Here is a 19,736-nt window from a genome sequence, read left to right as displayed (position 1 = left end):
AGTCCAAGAATCACTTATTAAATGGTTGTGATAAGACTGAAACATTGAGAGGCTGAGCCACATGAAGCCTCTACGCCGGACTTGGTATGCGAGAGCAGGGACACTCAGGGGTCAGCGTGCCAAGCACTCCACAGTCTCCATTTCCACGCTGCACTACTGAATGAATGCCGGCTATTAATACTTGAGATGTCAGGCATGCCTTTCCTGGAGAACTCCAGGGAGCAGCAGGGGACACGGAGGGAGAAAGGAAGGAAGGAAGGAAGGAAGGAGAGCTTATGAAAAAAGACAGGAGAGGTGAAACAAAATCAAAATACAGGTAAATTAAACCCAAATATGTTGCACATTCAGCCACAACAGCAAAGACTCTTGAATACAAAGACTTTGTGTCTTTGCCAGTGTTATCGGGCATGTTGGCCCCCGCTCCCAAACTAATCTTTTAACTACTGAGTATCTGCCAATACCAGATCCTGAATCCGATATAGTATTTGCCGAGATAGCGGAGTCGTACAGCACAACTCGCCATTTGTTAGATAAACCAAACCCTGTGGAGGTGGCGCAACACGGCATTCAGCCAAAACGGCGGAGTGTTTTCACGTTGACTTTCTGCACGAATACCAATAAGAATTGTAAAGTTACCGCAGTGTGCGACAGCTCATTGAGTCAGTAATCCACATTCTAATAGTACGCACGTATGAGAGCACATCAGAGGGAACCGGAGCCGATCAAATGGAGGTAGCTTATGAAAATGCAACTGGGTGTGAAGACGTCAACACCCGATGCTTGTGTTTGCCGATCTCCAATCAGATAAAAAAAAGTCCAGATCAACTCCAACGCGACACTTAAGATCAGTATTGGGAAAACATACATCCATCCATCCATTTTCTAACGCTTTATCCTCCACATGAGGGTCATGAGGGGTGGTTGTGCCAATATGCTGGGTCACGCCCTGGACAGATTGCCAGTGCATCACAGGGAGACATATAGAGACAAACAACCATCCACTTGCAGCACTGTCACAATCAATTTAGAGTAACCATTTTACCCAGTCCCAATATTGCACGTTTTTGGACTGTGGGAGGAAACCGGATAACCCGGAGAAAACCCACACAAACCTGGCAAGACACCAAATTTGTGGCCCAAAAGCAAAAACAACATAATGACTTCAACTGAATGAATTGTAGGGTGAGCTGACCTGATCGTTCCAGGCGCAGTACAGATTGCAGATGAGGCCCCAGTTGTTGTTAATCATACAGTCGAGAACTTTAAGATGAGCCATTTTCACGTTAGACTGGAGAAAGCCACGCTCCACGCTGCCCCCAGGCACCTGAACCCGTCAGCTGTGTGTGTACTAAACCCCCGCTGTGCCCGGTGGTGGCACCCTGCAGGCAGCGACGCTCATCGCTGCCACCTTGACTGAGAGGTTGGGCATGAGGGGGCACAAGGGGGAATAATCAGCAGAAGGCGACCAGGGCATATTTGTGTCCGTCATGGAGCCCAGAGGGTTTCCTGTCAGCTCTGGCAGTCGCTCCCAGTTGTGCTTCATTAACACTGATTAACAATCCGTCCATCCATGCCGCACACAAAAAGCACAGGGGAATTATCTCGTACGTAGTTGTGTCCTGAGAGGAAAGCATGTGGTGCTGCTGCAGCAGACGGCAGAGGAAGAAGACGATGCTGCAGACTTTACTCGAACTTGTCATCTGCCTCTATCTACATTTTGGGATGTGTCCCTCTCTCTTTCAGCCTCTCTCCCTGCGACGATGGTGTCTTGTCCCGTCGGTCTGTGCCTCCCTGTGCTCGTCTCTGCAGCAGTACAGCCTGGTACAGAGGCAGCCGCAGCATCACAGCAGCAAAGACTCCTACACACACACACACACACACACTAAATCAACGCGAGTCTGGTCGCAATGCAGGACACAAGCGGGGACAGAGCCATCTCCATCTTCATGACACATCCGTCTCCACGTCCACCTGCTCGCATTAAAGTTCAAGCAAAGCTTTAGAAGTTGTTGGTTTTTTTTAAATTGTCTGTTGAAGAGTCAGACAGAAAAAGACTTTGGAGGCTCCAAACCTGACCTATTTTATCAAACGCTGTGCCACCACATAACTTACTGCATGACTCTGCTTTAAAAGGAAGAAGACAAAAGAGGAATGCCGCAGCCCCCACCACCTCAGCAAAACTCCCATGTCAAGAAATCAAGTGAATGAACGTCCGGTTTAAGACTTCCTCTCGCCGTGGGACATCAGCGATATCAAGCTTGTGAGAGGAGGAGAACGAGCGAGAAACGACTGGATGCCAGTAAACTGTTGTCTGGGGTTTGTTTACGCTCCTTCTTCCACCCCTTTGATGTCATACGACGTCCAGATGGTTGCGATTGTGACATGAGCCGAACGGCGGCTTCGTCAGCAAGACGCTCTCTGAACTCACTTCAAGAGAAAAATGCCACGACCAATTAGCAGCCCGGGAGTAGCCCAGAGGCCGGGATTTTAAAATATTAATACATATTCTATAAAATACCCCCCTTTTTTGTGTGTGTGAGAGACATGACACTCCAGGCTTTGAGTTATACTGTAGTGTAGCCTGTATAGATATAAATATGGAAGTAGCATCCTGTTTTGGAAAGTGGACAACATGTGACTGACAGCTAATACATTCTAAAGCAGGCAGTAAAATAACAGCATAATAACCTATAAACAAAACCAAAGTATTCTGTTTTTACAAAACAACCTTGAGAGATTTCTTGAGAAACATAAATGCAATTTTGAACAATATTATGCCTAAGTTGACCATTAGGACATGTGCATTACACTATATTTACAATATACTGATCATTTTCTAGAGGAGTTAATGGTCTCAATCACTACTTTCAGGTCTTCTTCAAAAGCACACGTTTACTTTTGTAAATCTACATTTTACATTTAAGCATTGAGCAGACGCTTTTATCCAAAGAGCCTTACAAAGGAGGAATAAGCAACATAGAAGTCTTGGAAAGAAGTGCTAGGACAGAAGATGCTCTTGGAAGTGCTAGGTCTTCAAGAACTTCTTGAAGACAGACAGAAACGCCCCTGTTCTGGTAGGGCATTCCACCAGCGTGGAATGACCCACATAAAGAGTCCGGATTATCTTGTGTGGGCCGTGTGTTGGCACCACCAGACGACAATGCTTTGATGAACGGAGTAGTCCAGGAATTAAGTAGTCCAGGAATTATGCTCCTATTTAGAGCCAAGGCAACTATGATTGGACTCCAGTGAGATTGACTTCTGTGAACTTCTGTTTACAATACGTCTCAGGTTTAAAAAAATGGGAGTTCAGATTCCTGAAGACCACATCACGACCCATGGCCACTTCATAACAACGACACCAGAACTTACTTATGCAACACTGAGAAAGTTATTTCTGAGACACAAAAAAAGAAGGGCAAAGACAACTTGAGTAATCATTCAGACACAAGACTCGACACTGGGTCAGGAGGCTACATACACAGTCTGGTCAGAAAAGGTCAGCACAAAGTCCCACAAACCCGCTCTCAGTGATTGGAAATGACGACCCTGGGCCCCCGCAGCACACTATCAAAGGAGCAGTCGGGGGAGGCCATCACTCACTGCTCTTCTCTACTTGCCCCCAGTAACTCCTTAAAACTGCCCGATGTTACTGTCATCAGCACCCAACCTCTGAGCACGCCATATCTTGGGAGGCTAGACCACAGAGGTCCAGATTTTCATACCAGCATTAAAAAAAAGAAGTACAAGCATGTCGCGGGGTGGGGGGTTCCAAACTCAATGTAGGGCAGGGAATTGTAATGAAACGCGAGAATGAGTGTTGATGGTCCAACATGATAAATAGGATGGAGTGACCCTACTACAAATTGTTTAGATTTGAGGAGGTGTTTGAACTAAATTGCCAGGACATACACACAGTTAAAAACATATTCTCTGCCTCACAGGACAGAGCAGAGTAAAAAAAACAAAACATGTGTCCGACACCCTCACAGTGAAGCCAGGACAATCCAATTGACGGCGAGTTATGGATTTTGACTTGTTCTTTTGGACACAGACACAGTTAGTGATCCACACATTGTCCACATAGAACTCAAAACAACAAAACAAGAGCTCATGTATGGGTTATTATATCATAAATAAATAAAATAGTCAAAGTCCAACACACTTTGCTGTTCTCGTATGGATTTGTCCATGAAAAGAACAAAAATCAAAACTAAAAAGGGTATTCAAAATTGTGTAGATGGTTAAATGTGAATTGTGTTGATGCAACATTGGTATTTTTATACAATAAATGACCAAAACGGTGCTTGTGATGCTCCAATAAAACAGAAAAAATGTTATTGCTTCTGTTGTTACGATTTAAAATTTCCTTATTTACATGTCTACAACCATAATCTGTGTAAAATAAGGGATTTTGTTTTTAACCAAACAGCCCTTAATCCGTCGACTTTAACAGACAGCATGTCACATAATATCCAGTGGTTCTCGCAGCAACTGCAAGGCCCCAATTAAGTGGTTGTGGTCAATTTAGAGCGATTACATTCACTGTCAGACACAACCGAGTCCTGACATGGAGACGCGTCAGACACCAACGAGATGACGGGTGCGTCCAAAACCAGCGCAGCTCGACCGCTCAGTGGCTTCTCTCCGGGTCCATTCATGAAATCAGTCGGAGTCATCAGCGCGATGTCCACAGGAAATGATGTGGTTTCCTGCCGAGAACTCAGAGCCGACACAAACTGACAGATAAGCAAGCCGTTACATGTAAGACTCAGCTGGAAAGCAATGTTTCAGTTTGACGAACACAAAACATAATATCAATGTCCTCATGGTACCAATGTTATATCAGTGTAACATAGAACCAGATTATTATTTTTATTATGACGTTACTGTTTTTGTGTACTTTTACTTTGTAAAGTACATTTTTTGAAATTTGGAATATTACTTTTATTTTTAAGTATGTTTTTGGAAGTACTGTAGTGAAGTACTTCCAAAAAATATCCATTAATGAGTAAAAAATTACAGGTGAATGAATGATGATGAAGACAGGTGAATGAACGATGAGGACAGGAGAATGAATGATGAGGACAGGTGAACTGGCGTTAAGGTCCCTGAGTGAGTGACATTTGTGACCTTTGACCCATTTGGACCGACACATTATGTGTTTACATATTTTATTTTGTCAGCACTTTAATTTGTAAAAGTTTTGCCTTTAATTAAAAACCATTCATGTAAGATTTGTGCTACCTTGTCCTTTTTGCACCTTGATAAAAAAAAAAAAATTACTTAATAAGATACTTTTTTACATTTTTAACCAGTACTTTACCTTGTACTTAAGTAATATGTTATCAAAATAGTGGTATTTTTACTTGAGTAGAATATTTCAGTTCTCTTTCCGCCTAAAGTGAAGACAAACGGCCCAACATCATTTTCTAATTATCGTTTGCCAGAAACAGAAAGTCTGTCGACCTGATTGGGGATTGAGTTTTAATTTACAATATTACCCGTGGATGAGAACATGTGCTCAGTGCACACAGATGTCCCTGGCACAGATATTTATAAGCCAGCTTACAGAGAGTTACGGTTACTCCAAGCGTCCCATGAGTCTCCACCCAAACAGCAGGTGCCATCTGCAGCAAGAGGACAGAGGAGCTCTCCCCAATGAAGGCTTGCATCACCAAAGGTGCGGCCTTTGGTTGGCACAGGGTCCCCAAAACAGGATCTCTCTCTCTTGTTGTGTTTCCGTTTGGTACAGTAAAGCAGGGATCGGCAAGTAAATGTGGTTAAGGGCCAATTCTTTTGTAAGTAATTGAATATTTGTGGTATCTTCATTAGACAACGTGTCTCAAAACGTCCTACCTAAACCTACGTTTGCTGTACTTAAACAAACCATAACGTGGACGGAGACAAACATGTGTGAGACACATACTCCTGCTGCTAATATTCACTGTGCATCATTTAGATGTTAAGAATTAGTTTAGGTTAACTGTCAATTCTAGCAACAGAATCCAATTTGAATCAATTCATATTTGTTTCAGAATAAAAGCTGTGGACTCATCTATCAAGCCTGTGGGGTGTCAAATATGAGTGGACAGAGAAGGAGGAGGAGGGAGTGGGAATATTGCTTTAAGAATCAATCTATGCACAAAAACCGAGCTTGTGACGAGTGTGTGTGTCATGTGCTCGGAGCCAAATGAGGGCAAGTGTTGACGGCGGAGCTGACGCCTCTGGCATGTGTAATGGATCTCTAGGTCTCAGCCTCAGACTCACTGAGCATTAGACTGGTTTCCTGTTCTGCTCGTGTGCATCTGCAGACCCTCAACCTCACAACCATCTCCTCTATTTTATAACGGGGCGGGGTACTGATGCAGAAGAGAGAGCACATCCATCATCAATCCTTCGTCCACGCTCATGTACAACTGCAGCAGAGGAGCCATGCTGGGCATAAACGTCACCGCTCCGTCAAGAGGGAAAGATAAAGGGAGGCCGCCTCTCACACACACATACACATACTGTACAGTAAACACACACACACAGCGACTGTGTGACCTTGAGTGAGACGCAGCACATGCACCAATTTCCCTTTTTGTCTTTTCCAGGGGAAAAAAATAGCAACGGTCAGAGGGGAAGTTTGATTCCGATAAGAGACACCAAAAAACACACACTGGGCCGTGAGCACGGTCCACTCTCACTCTGACAGTAAGAAAAATCTTCAGGGAAGTCCTTGACCAAACGCAGAATCTCTCCGTCTCTCTCTGAGAGAAACACAAACCCCGGTCACGTGCAGGTCAGTCTCATTTGCCGCATTTGCTTTTCAAATGTATGCAAAACTGAATGTGTTTTTATTTTTTGTTGTCTCTGCTCAGACTGATAAATTAACGCTGATAAATGTGCGTGTCACAAGGTTTCCCACCTCTGACTCTTCAGAGGTTGAAGTGGCTGGAAATGTCCGATTTCTGAGGAGAACGTGAACGTACGTGGAAAGATTTCATTTCTCAGTTTCCACGAAAACAGAAAACAAACTGTGACCACAGCCACAGCTATGGACCGGCCTGAGTCCTGACCTATAATCACACAACATGCAGCATTTTTATTTAGAGGCGAAAACGAGCAGCGATTCCATGACAGTGATTCTTTTTTTTCCCTCCCTCCTACTCCTCTCTGCTGGTCTCACACACACACACACAGCATTCATCTTTCCATGGGTTAAATATAGCATCAGTGAAAACACGCGGGAACAGAGGAGGGCTGAAGGACAAGCATGTTGCTGGGTGGGTGGGTGTGGGGTGGGGCGGTGTGGTGGCGGTGGAGAGAGAGTGAGCGAAATAGAACGAGCCACTGGTCTAATCCTGTTTTCCATGAATGATGGGAGTGATCAATAAGTGCTGGGGAGAGATCCAGCACCGCTTGTTTGTCTTCATTACTCCTTAAAACGCATTTTTATATCAGTGTGTGGCATAAAATGATCATTTTTAAAGTGAAAATCTCAAAGGGAAATCAGAAGAGTCTTCAATATCTGGCAGTTATTTGCAATTTACTGCATGTTAAAATACTGTTTTGGGGAAAAACACTGTAGTTGTACATGAACACCAGATTTTGTGTGTTAAATTTGACATTTGAACAGTATAAAACATATTTACAATAACGTTTGTGTGTTTGTCTCCATGTCCAAAAAAACACTTTGATTGCTGATTGCTGATTGTTAAAACAGAACTTTAACATGCAGGAAATTGTAAATAACTGCCCGCTATGAAAAGTTATTCTGGAAAAATGGGCAAAAAGCACTTGGTCACAGGACACTTTCTGTCCCTTTTATGTTTCAAATAAGTAAAAAAATAAGCCTTTTCATATCAACAAACTTCTACAAATTCAGTTTCTCATCGCGTAGATTTGCAAAACGTCCAAAATAAACTGGCTGCGTTTCACAGCAGCCTGAGTTGTGAGACTAAGGTTTTCTCATGGTACGGAAAACACTGTAAATGTCGTAAACACAAACAAACGGAGCAGTATTTCTACCGAGCGAGGAAACAGGAGCACGCTGGGCTTGCAGCAAGGATTCTCTCTTTGATGATGTAGTTAAAGGAGACATATTATGCAAAATCAACTTTTTAACCATTTCAATACTTTGGGACTCTGGAGGCCCTACCAGTCGCCAAAGTGTGGAAAAAGAATTCTCAGTCATGTTTTCGTGGTCCCCCTTAGTGTAAGTATAGGCGATAAAACACTTGATGTTGAATTCCCGGCGCTTATGACAGCAGCATGCGCATTTCACCGCGAATGTTACCGCCCACCAGTAAGTTTACTTCGAGAGCTCCACCTTAGCTCCACCTTGTCCCTGCGAGAGTGCAGGCGAGGGAGGAAGAGCGGTATTATGTCAACGCGGAGGGACAAGTGTGCTGTTGGTGGCTGCACAGTGGAGCACAGTGTTTTACACAAACTTCCAGCCTCAGAGGATTTTATATATGAAGCTAATGTGCCGGATAAAGTCAGCAAACGTGTGTTCGTGTGTTCGCACCACTTCACATCAAACTGCGGCCAGCGGTTGCTGTATTTAGTCAGGGGACGTATTTCACCGACGTACAAACACACACATTGTTAAGAAAAGGTCACACGTCCTAATTAAAAATATTTGTTCAGTACGTCCTCCATGACCGGAGCACAGACTCAGTCTGAAACAGTCACAAATACAGCGGCAGTTTATGCAGCTCGCCGCTGACGATCAGCGGTGGCGATCAGCGGTGCTGCACTCTCTGTGAAGCGGTGCTGCACTCTCTGTGAAAATCAGTTAGGGGCATAGGGACAGCACCGCTGATCGCCAGCGGCGAGCGGCGAGCAGCGAGCTGCCTAAACTGTCGCTGTATGTGTGAGTGCCGTCACAGGAACAGACCTCCGACACATGGATACTTAGGGACAGCACTGCCAATCGCCACCACTGATGGTCTCCGGAGCACAGTCACCGGTCTGATACAGTAACATACAGCGGCAGTTTATTCAGCTCGCCGCACACCGCTGGCGATCAGCGGTGGCGATCAGTGGTGCTGTTCCTAAGTGTTTTTAACTGATTTACAGTTGGACAGTGTTCGGCTCGATCCTTATGTAGGACGTCTCTTCCTGTGACGGCACTCTCGCTGTTTTCTGCGCACGCTGCCATGTTGATATTGTCAGAGAACTAGTGGAGGGAGGGAGAGACTAATAGAGCTGTAAAGCGCTGTAAAGAGGACAAATCAGAAACCCCCTGGAAGAAGTGGGTGTGTGTTTGCCTGTGTCTCATTTGCATATAAAGGGACCATGCACGAAAACCGAGCATTCTGAAAGGGGCAGGTTTAACAGGGTTATTGAACTGCTATGATTCTTCATCCTTATGGTATTTTGACCAAAGCATGTCACTGACATGTTCATTAGGACACCAGGGAACTATTTTAATGGGGGAAATAGGGTATAATATGTCCCCTTTAAGTGAAAGTGTTTTATTCTCCTACTTCCTCTTCCTGTCCCGCTCCTCGTGCTAAATTCTGCTGAATTAACGCGACTCTGCTGCGGCGTCCCGCCAAAAATAGAAGTTCCACAAGCCGTGTATTTTGGAGCATAATAATCTACATCTCTCATTAACGACACCGCCTAATTTCCAGATTAATCATTCCTTGAAACACGACAAAAGTCCACGTTTTATTCATGAATCTTTTGTCAGGAGAGGTTTGTGTCGCCTGTGTCAGAAGCAAAGGCCTCAGCTGCTTCACGACTGCTCAGCTGGAATCAGAGCGACAGAGAGAAGCAGACATTAAACACGTGGGGCTTTTTTTTCTCTTTTCCTTAACGAAGGGGGCAGATGGGCCTCAATTACCCCCGCGTGTGTCGGTACCGTCGCTTTGACAGCAGCAGGATGGTGTGTGTGTGTAATGGGATGTGGGGGGGTCCCTCATTAGTGAGCCAAGATGATGCAGGAGGAGGAGGAGAGGGGGAGCCCCATCCTGCCTGCTGGGGTCTCAACAATCATTGTTCCATTTGGATTTGAATGATGCGACTGAAAGCAAGTCGATGCACATGTCGTATGTTCCAGTCTGTTCAAACGGCGGCTCGTGGGCCACATGCAGCCCGTCACCAACTCATTAGTGGCCCAGTCTAAAGAAATATGAGAGAAACACTTTTCACTGTCCCTCAGATTCCTGCAGTCGTCTGATGAGGGTTGACAGCAGCACTTTGAGATGTTCGTGGCTCATATGCGACATAATTATGTCAAGACTTTGAAATAAATAATCCAACAGCTGAAACAAAGTACTGTACATCAGAGATAAATAAATAAATAATGAGATTTCTTGGTTTGTAAATGCAGCCCAAGTGAGTTTGTAATTGAGTAGTTCTGTCGTATGAGTTTAACTCTCTGTATGTGATGCTCAAGCATGTCTTCCTGGCGTCATCATCACCTTTTTCACCTTTTTCAACAGAAAATAGTCGCAAAGAACACAACTTTACGGTTGTGTTATTGTTCAAGGGTAAGTGTAGGTCACACTAAATACAGGGGCTTTGAACAATTAATTAAAGTTTTATAGAGATCGTGTAACAGCCGACTGCAGTTTTCCAAATCGTAGGAAATCGTGCAATATTTGTCAAAGCCAAAATGTGTGTGAAATATCATTTTAGATTGACTATATACACATTTTATTGTATAGACTCTGCACAAATACCACACAGTAATCGTTTCAAATATGTTTTTTTGGGAATGAAAAATCATATCGCAAACGTTCAAAGTAAACATTCAGCCCTACGGAATAGTCCTCCTCTGAAAGGTTTGTTATTTTAAAACTGAAACAATTAAACCATATTATGGTCTTTATAACATTGCTAAAAGTCAAAATTCAAAGTCAGCTCTCCACACACCGGTGTCCTGAGCCAGTCACCTGCCGAGTTAGAAGTCTGTCAATGTACACGATTAACAGGCAGACAGATAAACACACGTCACTTGCATTTATATATAAATATATACATATATTATATTTAAATACCAACCCCTTCACTGCAAGCTTTCAGTCAAATTATCAGCCACAGGAAGTGATGAGCCAATGTAAGACTTGGTATCAGTTATCGATCAAATCCTGGTCAAAAGTCACTGAATCAGAGATCAGCAAAAGCATTTAAGTTGTTTTTTCTTCTTCTAGTCTTTGAAATTGCTTAAAATGGCTGCAGGTGGTAAATGCATCAGCACATGGTCAAGGTTAGGGTTGAAAAAGATGTAAAACAGAACACGAAAAAGTGATATTCAGCCACTAAGAAACGTTTGCAGCGTTGTACAAAAATGGGTAAAATCACAGAGTGGCACGCACTCTCAATTATTAGCTGCCCCAAATTTCAAGAACCTGAGACGTTAAGGAAGGAGCAGACGTCGATTACAAGAAACAGACAAAGTCGTACAGTTGTGTGAAAACGCAGCCAAAGAAACATCCAAACATCTGGCAAGCGCGACTCCAGCTCCAACGTCCAATTATGAGTTATTTTTAACAACATCCCCGGAAACTCGCGCTCCAAGCTCCTTCATAAACGTCTAAATCCAAAGTCTAAATCACACAAAAACTCGTCCCATTCCCACAGATTTACATCGTCCATCCTCAACTGGTTCTGACACAGTAAGAGGATTACGGCGCTGTTGCCATTTTCTGATGACGGATTAAATCCCAAACATGCCACTGCTGCAGTGGTATGTTATGACATTATGACATGGATGAAGCCTCAGCCGCTGGACTGTGATCATAATGATGATGATGATTTTGCTGATCTGATGTCATGGCTAAAAGCTAAAAAGAGGGTAAACGATGAGTTACAATGTGCCATTTATCAGCATTTTGGCAATCAGATGCGCACAAGTCCCAGAAAGATGAGCAGCACAAGCACAGAACTCTCTTTGTGCATTTAACCAGCTTCTGTCAGAGTGGGGGAAAAAAAAAAAAGAGTGAACCCTATCACCCCCGAACACTGGCAGCTCGCTGCAACACTTAGCTCACACACAATCCACTTCTCTCTCTCCCTCTCTGAGTGCATGTCATGAGTTTCTGCCTCAAGTGAAAACACCTTTGAAGTCGCGCTGATGAAGTTAGAGCAGATGCTTCGCATTCACACACAGCACAGGTGACAGCTGATAACAAGGAAGAGGCCACATGTGAGCCTTAAAAACACAAAAATAAGACAATCTAATCGGGACAAAATGTTCACAACTTTGTCCACAAGACACAAGGGGGTTATCAGTGAGGTCAAGTCCGAACCCAAGGTCAAGACCTCAGAGAGTCTGCAGAGTTCTGCTATGGTGACCAAACCTTGACCTAAAAGACTGTAACAATAGGGCTGAACAACTTCTACGTTACTTGTCAAAATGTGATGGAGCACTGTGACAACGTTGTCAAAACAAACTCTGTTTGGACGAGAACTTCATGTACTGAATTGCAGGAATACACGATATTATCTGGAAAACGATATTGGTACGGACCGATATTGGCTCAGATAACAGCAAAAAAGTGCAATATTATGCATCAATTTAAACGCAGAAGACACTGAATGTGGACGGGCTCTTAGTCCCGCTGTTGTAGATTGCTGATTTCTTTTTCCCCCGGTTTTATGTCTTATGTTTTGACAGCGAATGTCTATCCAAGTCAAAAGTCGTATTCCAGCCTCTCACTGCCACATTAAAATTCAGCTTGCTCCTCACCACAAAAAGGAGCAACCTGGAACCTTGCGTTGCCACCATGTCCTCTTGGACCTCCATAGATGAGACTGAAACTCAGTGTACTTGATGGCCACCGGATTTTCATCAAAACCAAAACCAGAAAACGAGCCGTTTTCCCTGATTACCAGTTTTACAAACAGGGAAACGAAAATCGTCACAACGCTATTGCACTGTACCTGGAAGTCAGGAGTGCTGCGCTGAACGGACATTAGCCTGCAGTTTAAACATGTCTTTATTCCAATCACTAGTTTTATTGCAGAAAACAAACTGAATGGACATCCTGTGGTGGTTTTATTATCCGTCGGCCGCCAAGTACACGGACCCCACAGGACATTTCAAAACTCATCCAAGAAGCTTCTTCAGCTCTGAAAGTTTGTGGGGAAACCCCAATGTGGACATTTTGGATAGACGGTCTGAAAGAGTAGACCGAGACCTAGAGGTGAGACAGACGTAGTGGCAGACTGCAAAAAAGTCAACTGTATCTCTAATCCTACACATGCTTAGCTGAGGAACCAACAGCCATCATCACAGCTTAGACTCTTCTTACCTCGTGGGACGGAGTTACGTCCCCATGTTTGCTGTCTTCATTGTCCTGCAGTGAGTCACTCCAACGTGCTGCCATCATTTCATTCCAAAGCACAGAGGAGGAGAAAGAAATCCTTTAGAGACCACATCGAGGTGAAGAGGACGACGACGACTCCAAAACAATAAAAGCAAAAACAACAACAAAAACAAGAAGAAAAATAGAATCCTAATCCACACTGTTGTCCTTCTTCTTCATGTCAGAGGGCGAAAACCTGCAAGACGGAAAACAACAGAGAGACAAATGCAAGGAGGTTTCATCAACGTTAATTCAACAAAAAGTACAATTCACACAGGTTTTCTACTCATAAGCGATGTTTAGAAGCATAAATATGAACTAGTTTACAGGAAATTCATGAAAATTAAACATTAAACCATGGACTTAAGACTCTGAAACTCCCTCAAAAAACAGTATTTATTGTCCTTGTCCTCCTATTGCTATTTTATTGATTTTGTTTTCTATTTTATTTCTTTGTTTCTTGTTCTAACAGGCACTTTCACTGCTCTCCCAGTTTGTGTGAAAAGTCCATAAAACGTCAAAGGCACTTATTTATTTAGAATTGTAATGAAAACAAAATGAACTATATTTGTATGTTAATTAGGTTATATTGAGAACATGTGATGTGATGCAATGTCTGTTTTGGTCACTTACAGATTCATATATATCAAAAAACAAACACTTTTACTTTGAAATGTTGTGCAATATCTAAATATATATCTTTTAATAGCAATGACCTTTCACCTTCACTTAAGAAAAGTCATGAGTTTGTGTGTGTGGCTTAAAGTGAGCAATGGCAGGATGTTTGTTTATAAAAAAGACCTTAAGGTACAAAATGTCAGACACCTTTATACAGATATTCAGGTTATATTTAGGTTATGTTTAGTCCATATCAAAAGAAACAATTTTATTTTGAAATAGTCTGCGATATCATGCTAAATATTCTTAATATCAGCAAAAGGATGGATTATAAAGATGTCATTTTAATTTCTAATTAGTAAACACTATATTTTTCCCAATTTTTCATCACGTGATCTTTTACTTTCACTTGAGTAAAGTCGTGTGTGTGTGTGTGTGGCAGGTGCATTAGCAGATTAGAACCGATGTTCTGTTTGTTTTTAAATTTAAAAAAGTACAAAATGTCTGACATCTTTATTACAATGTTTGCACAGAGGGAGAGGAAAATAAAAGTAAACATGGACTGTAAATAAAGGCGTAATTCATGTTTTTTTCTGTGTGTGTGTCAAACACCGACACGACAGGTCCGTGAACGCACCATCACGTCTCCATCGTGTCTCTTGTCTCTGAACTACGGTCAGCACTTGTTGTTAACAATGATTACCAAAATAAAAGCCTCCCTATTTTTAATGAAAATATTCCGACACAAAAATGAAAAAACAAACGCAGCGCCCATGTTTGTTTGTTTGCTTGCTTGCTTGTTTGTTTGTTTGTCGCTGTTAAAGCCTCCGTGCTTGCAGATATATGTATGCAGCTATATATTTAAAATATAATCACAAAGCGGGATATTCAGCCTCTCACTTCACATTCACTCATTCACTCACTCAGTACCTGTGAGGAAAAACACGCTGGGAAAAACACGGTGAACGCCCTCCAGCATGTCTCTCAGGGTCAGGGACACCCGTCCACAGTCAACCGTCCCGTCCTCATTCATGTCCCTCCGTGTCCGAGCCTCGCGTCCATTGAAAAAAGGCCCGAGTAAAAAGGATAGCAAGACGGCGGCAGGAAAAGCACCGTGTCCTCGCTCGCTCGTACGTGGTCCCCGGTTGGCGGCGCGACAATCTCACACTGAAGCTGACGAATCTCCTGACTCCTGGTTCAAGCCACGCCCCTCCGCTTGCAACCGTCCCCACCCCCTCACGGCGCGGCGTCCAATCAGGTGGCCAGTTTAAATTTGGAATTTTGAAGCGGTCCAATTAGAGGCTTTGTTACATAACGACTTCAACAGAGAGGAGAAACTGAACCGGTCCATTCAACTATGATACCGATAATAAAGGTAATAACAATGATATTATTATATTGTAATTTATTTTTATCCTAATAGCACTTACATTTTTTAAAATGTATAATAAAATGACAAAACAAGAAAAATATTATAATAAAACAATAAATAATAATAATAGATATCATTTTATTCTAATAGTACTTTTAAAAAATATATATAGTGCTTTACAAATGACAAAAATAGAAAAATAAAACAAATGAAATTCATAAATCACTCCTTTATTGTCCGCGACCCTCTGGTGGAGGATAAAGCGGTTAGATGATGACTGACTGACTCCTTTATTGTTTGACAACTTTTAATCACTAATAAATTTATAGATTAAACATTTTTTATACAACATACAAGTCAAAAAAGCCCAGTGGTTCACTGAAATGCAGATTCCTGCAACAATAAGCCAATAAATCGCATTTTCATTCACATTTTTGTGATGTTTAGAGCTTAATTAAAATGTTTAAACTGAGCCACTTCTGATGTAACGCATAACATTCCATTGTGTTGTGTTATTTGTCTTTTGATACTTTGACACACACTCACATAATACACTTAAATAAACACTTTATTCTGACCTTTAATGTGTCCCAACTCTCCAGTTTCCTCTCACATTATTTGATCAACTGTGAGAGTAGTTTACAGGGACACGGTGGACACATAGGACTGATGCACACACAGCTGATCTGCCCCAGAGACAAAAGGCCCTGACAGTTTGCCGTCTGCAGTTTGCTCCTCGTGTGGACACACAATGGACGAGGAGGACAATGGGACTCTCTTTGACCCACACTGCGAGGTTTCCCTGGTTTCAGAGAGGAGCCTTTGTCCCCCGAGGTCTGGTCCACTCTCGTCCACACAATGGACAACTTTAAACGCCGCGAGTGGGACTCGGTAAACGAGGGAGGGAGGGTTCAAATTCACTTAATGTGATGTTATTTATTATTTATTAAACTGGTACTGGATTATTAATGCAGCAGCAGCAACAGGAGCAGAAGCAGCAGGACTGTATTGAATTGGCATAAAGTGTAATAGTGCAATAAAAATCACAATACCCCTACCCTAATAATCTGTTTTGTGCTACTTTTTATTGTTTTTAATGAAAGTGTGAGTTCCCAAAGACTGGGTCGGGGACCCAAAGGTGGTTCACAGGATATTTTGTTTGGTTTGTTAGTTGAGATTTAGTATGTGTTTAAAGAACTTTAACCAGGAAAAGATTGACAACATGTGCAATATTTTCAAATTCATTTAATGTTATTTATTAAACTCGTACTAGATTATTAATGTAGCAGCAGCAGCAGCATAATCTACAATAATCAGTTTTTTGTTGTGTCTACTTTCTCTAGAAAGCAGCCCTTTTTTTAAATGTGTTTATGAAAGTGTGGGTTCCCGACGACTGGGGCGGGGACCCAAAGATGTGTCGTTGGATTTTTTTGGGGAGTCACCAAACTAAATTTGTAGAACTTTTTAGCTGGGATTTATGAGTTTAAGTCATTTTATTTAACATATTGCTGTGCGATATGAAGTGTGCAATATTATCAAATTCATTTAATGTGATGTAATTTATTATTTATTAAACTCGTACTGGATTATTAATGCAGCAGCAGCAGGAGGATTGTATTGATTTAGCATAAAGTGTAATAGTGCATCAGGGACAAAAAGTCAGCAGTGATAGAAAGTTGGATAAAAGTTTTTGTGCTACATTCTCCAGAAAACAGCACCTTTTTTATTGTTGTTGTGAAATGTGGGTTCCCAAAGAATGGTTAAATATTATTTAACCAAGAAAATGTGCATTATTTTCAATAACAATAATTATTAGGTTTGTTTTATTAACCATATAGTATGTCTCTTCTTTATATTTCATACCATTTTATCTTTTCTTTTGAAACACCTGCTGCTATGTTAAGCCCGAGAAACAACATTTTCAACAAAAGGTTTTTATGAGCACTGTAACAATGTCTACTTTCAAATCCCAACTAAAAACTTACTTATAGAGATTATTCCACCCCAGTTTCAGACAATCCCCCCACACGATCACCACAGCCATCTTTTTCAGTATTCTGTATTTTAAACACGTTTTTAACTGTGCCACTTTTTATGTAAAACCTAATTTTCCCTTACCTGCTCATTTTAATCACTTTAAACACTTTGTAACATGTATGTAAAGTACGAAAATAATACTTAAATACAGTGATATAGTTTTAATATTGTATTATATTGATGACAAAAATGCCTACACTAATAAATTTGAAAGAGATTCAGACAATAAAACATAATGAAACGTTAGTATTTTAATAATCTGAAACTTCAGCATGATTTTAATCCAGTAAGAATTCAGTGTGATTTCATTTGTATGAACACTAAAAACAAACGCGTGACATTTAGCAGAAGAGAGAGATTACAAACTCGATCAGATTAAAACATCACATGAAAATCAAGTTTAAAACCTGGCGGCGTTGGGATTAAGACGTGTGGAAATGAAAGTTTGTGAGAGTGGATTTCAGGACTTGGAAAGAGGACGTATACTGTACTATATATAAAGTTTCTTTAAGCTGTCGTTTGAGGAGGTTTTGTAGAGGACGAGGACCCTGAAACTCTGGGTTTTTGTTGGTGGATCTGGCAGCGACTTTGATGACTGGATGAAACCCAGCAGAAGTTAATCTATCAAACCCTCGGGGGGGCAGAACAGAGCTAGACTGCAACCCAGCTACCATGCAGAGCAGAGGCTCTTTTGGTTTGTGTTTGTCAACTTAACACAGTCGTCTTTTACTGCCCTGCAACCATTACTGAGAAATAATTGCCTTATTGTGAACGTGTGACTGTAAAATAAGCTTCACTATGACGTGGAACAAACCGTGGAACCAGGGGGAAACAATCTGCCTCTGTCTAAATATGGAAAACGTCACCTCTGCCTCCTCTAACACTGACTAATTAACACTTATAACGTGTGATATTTGAAGGTGCTATAGCTTTAAATCAGAGGTGGAAAACTTCATGACTAGATTTCTCCTAAAATGCCGGAATATCCCTTTGAATCAGGGGTCTCAAACTCGTTGCGAGTAGAGTAGGTACTTATTTTGGGGGAAAGTTTGGGGTTAAGGGAAAGATTTCCCTGGGTAATTTCAGTGGAAACGCATCACGATGTTTTTCAAAATCCTGGGTAAATGAGAAAAGAACGATACGTCGTTCTTTGTTTTGATCAGCACAGAACTTTTACCACTTAACTATTTTACCACAGTAAATCATAATTTACTGTGTTTTGACATCATTGTCGTACCCGCAGTACCAGTTATAGAGAAAGGGGGCGACAGAGAGCAGCCAAACTGTAGCTAAACCAGCTCAGTTTTGTCTGCGACGGAAAAAAAAACACTTGACAACGTTGCTTCTCTAAGTACTTACTCAATTTTTGTCCGTTTCACGTCCGCATGTCCAATGTTTTTCAAAATCCCGTGTGAATGAGAAAAGTCCCTGTGTCGTAAACTTAAATATTTCACGTTTAAATCACAGTTTACTGTGTTTTACGTCATCATCAAACCTTTTTTTTTTTACCTTCAATTTCTGCCACTAAACCCCTCCTAAAACATTACATGCTGCACTTTGAGGGAATAAATATGCTGTCCGTCCATTGAGCGGTGGATGTGAAATCAAATCCTTCCGCTCCCCCCCGTCTCTAACCGCGGGCTTCATATGTCAGACGCATGGATGTGCGTCCATTCAAATGTACAATTCCTGTTTTGTTCCTTTTGTATCGAGGCACAGTTTACCTGTAGCCTACTTTCCAGCGTCTGGCCCCGTTCCCCTGTGTTCTCTGTGTTCTGCTGATGGAACGGTACAAAGCCGCAGCATGTGAAAACCACCGGGAGCTCTTTTTTTTTTGTGCCGTCTTGCTTTCAACAACCCCCCCCGCGCCTCCCCCCCGAACCCCCCACCCTCCAGCTTCAAGGTGATAGACAATGGCCTCTGGGTTCCCAGGGCAGCGCGGGTGGCATTAGTGGCGGGATAAGTTAACCACCACCACGGCTGAGTTTTATGATAAGGACACAGTCGCAGGAACAACGGGGGTCTTTGTGGCCGCAGATGAACGGATTGCGCACAACTCAAAAAGCTGTGTAATTTCCCTCTTATCTCGTCGCGCTGCACCTGTAGGGGTCAAGGACGTGCAATAAAAACCCTCACTGAAGCTGGGGTTCAGTCAGTGAGTGGAGGTGTTGTTTACCACCACACATGTGAAACCCGAGGAGACACAAACACGGAAACCAAACCTCTCCCAAAACCTCCCAGAACTCTCTTTTGTTCGCAGCCACTCGTATTATTCCTACACATAGCAACTCATTTATCAGGTCATTTAACTTGCAGCCAGAGCTGGACCATTACGTTTGGCTCAGGAACATGTTTGTGAACGGTAAACGGGAGCTTATAATTCATTTTTTGTTGAGCAC

General features: G+C 42.2%; 1 protein-coding gene across 1 annotated transcript in view; it reads right to left on the bottom strand.

Moving 5' to 3' along the window:
- The window catches only part of LOC122757999 (rho GTPase-activating protein 21-B), an 87,077-nt gene extending 71,989 nt beyond the window's left edge, over positions 1-15,088 (bottom strand). Inside the window, exons 1-2 of the mRNA XM_044011991.1 lie at positions 14,859-15,088; positions 13,257-13,506 (exon numbers count right to left, since the gene is read on the bottom strand). Coding sequence (XP_043867926.1) covers positions 13,257-13,334 — 78 coding nt within the window. The 5' untranslated portion in view covers positions 13,335-13,506; positions 14,859-15,088. The remainder of the gene's footprint in view (positions 1-13,256; positions 13,507-14,858) is intronic.
- Positions 15,089-19,736: the final 4,648 nt, after the last annotated feature.

This window comes from Solea senegalensis, linkage group LG1 (genome assembly GCF_019176455.1).
Source record: "Solea senegalensis isolate Sse05_10M linkage group LG1, IFAPA_SoseM_1, whole genome shotgun sequence".
NCBI classification, from domain to species: Eukaryota; Metazoa; Chordata; class Actinopteri; order Pleuronectiformes; family Soleidae; genus Solea; species Solea senegalensis.
Note: the sequence above shows the minus strand (reverse complement) of the source record. Positions and strands in the feature narration are given on the sequence as shown.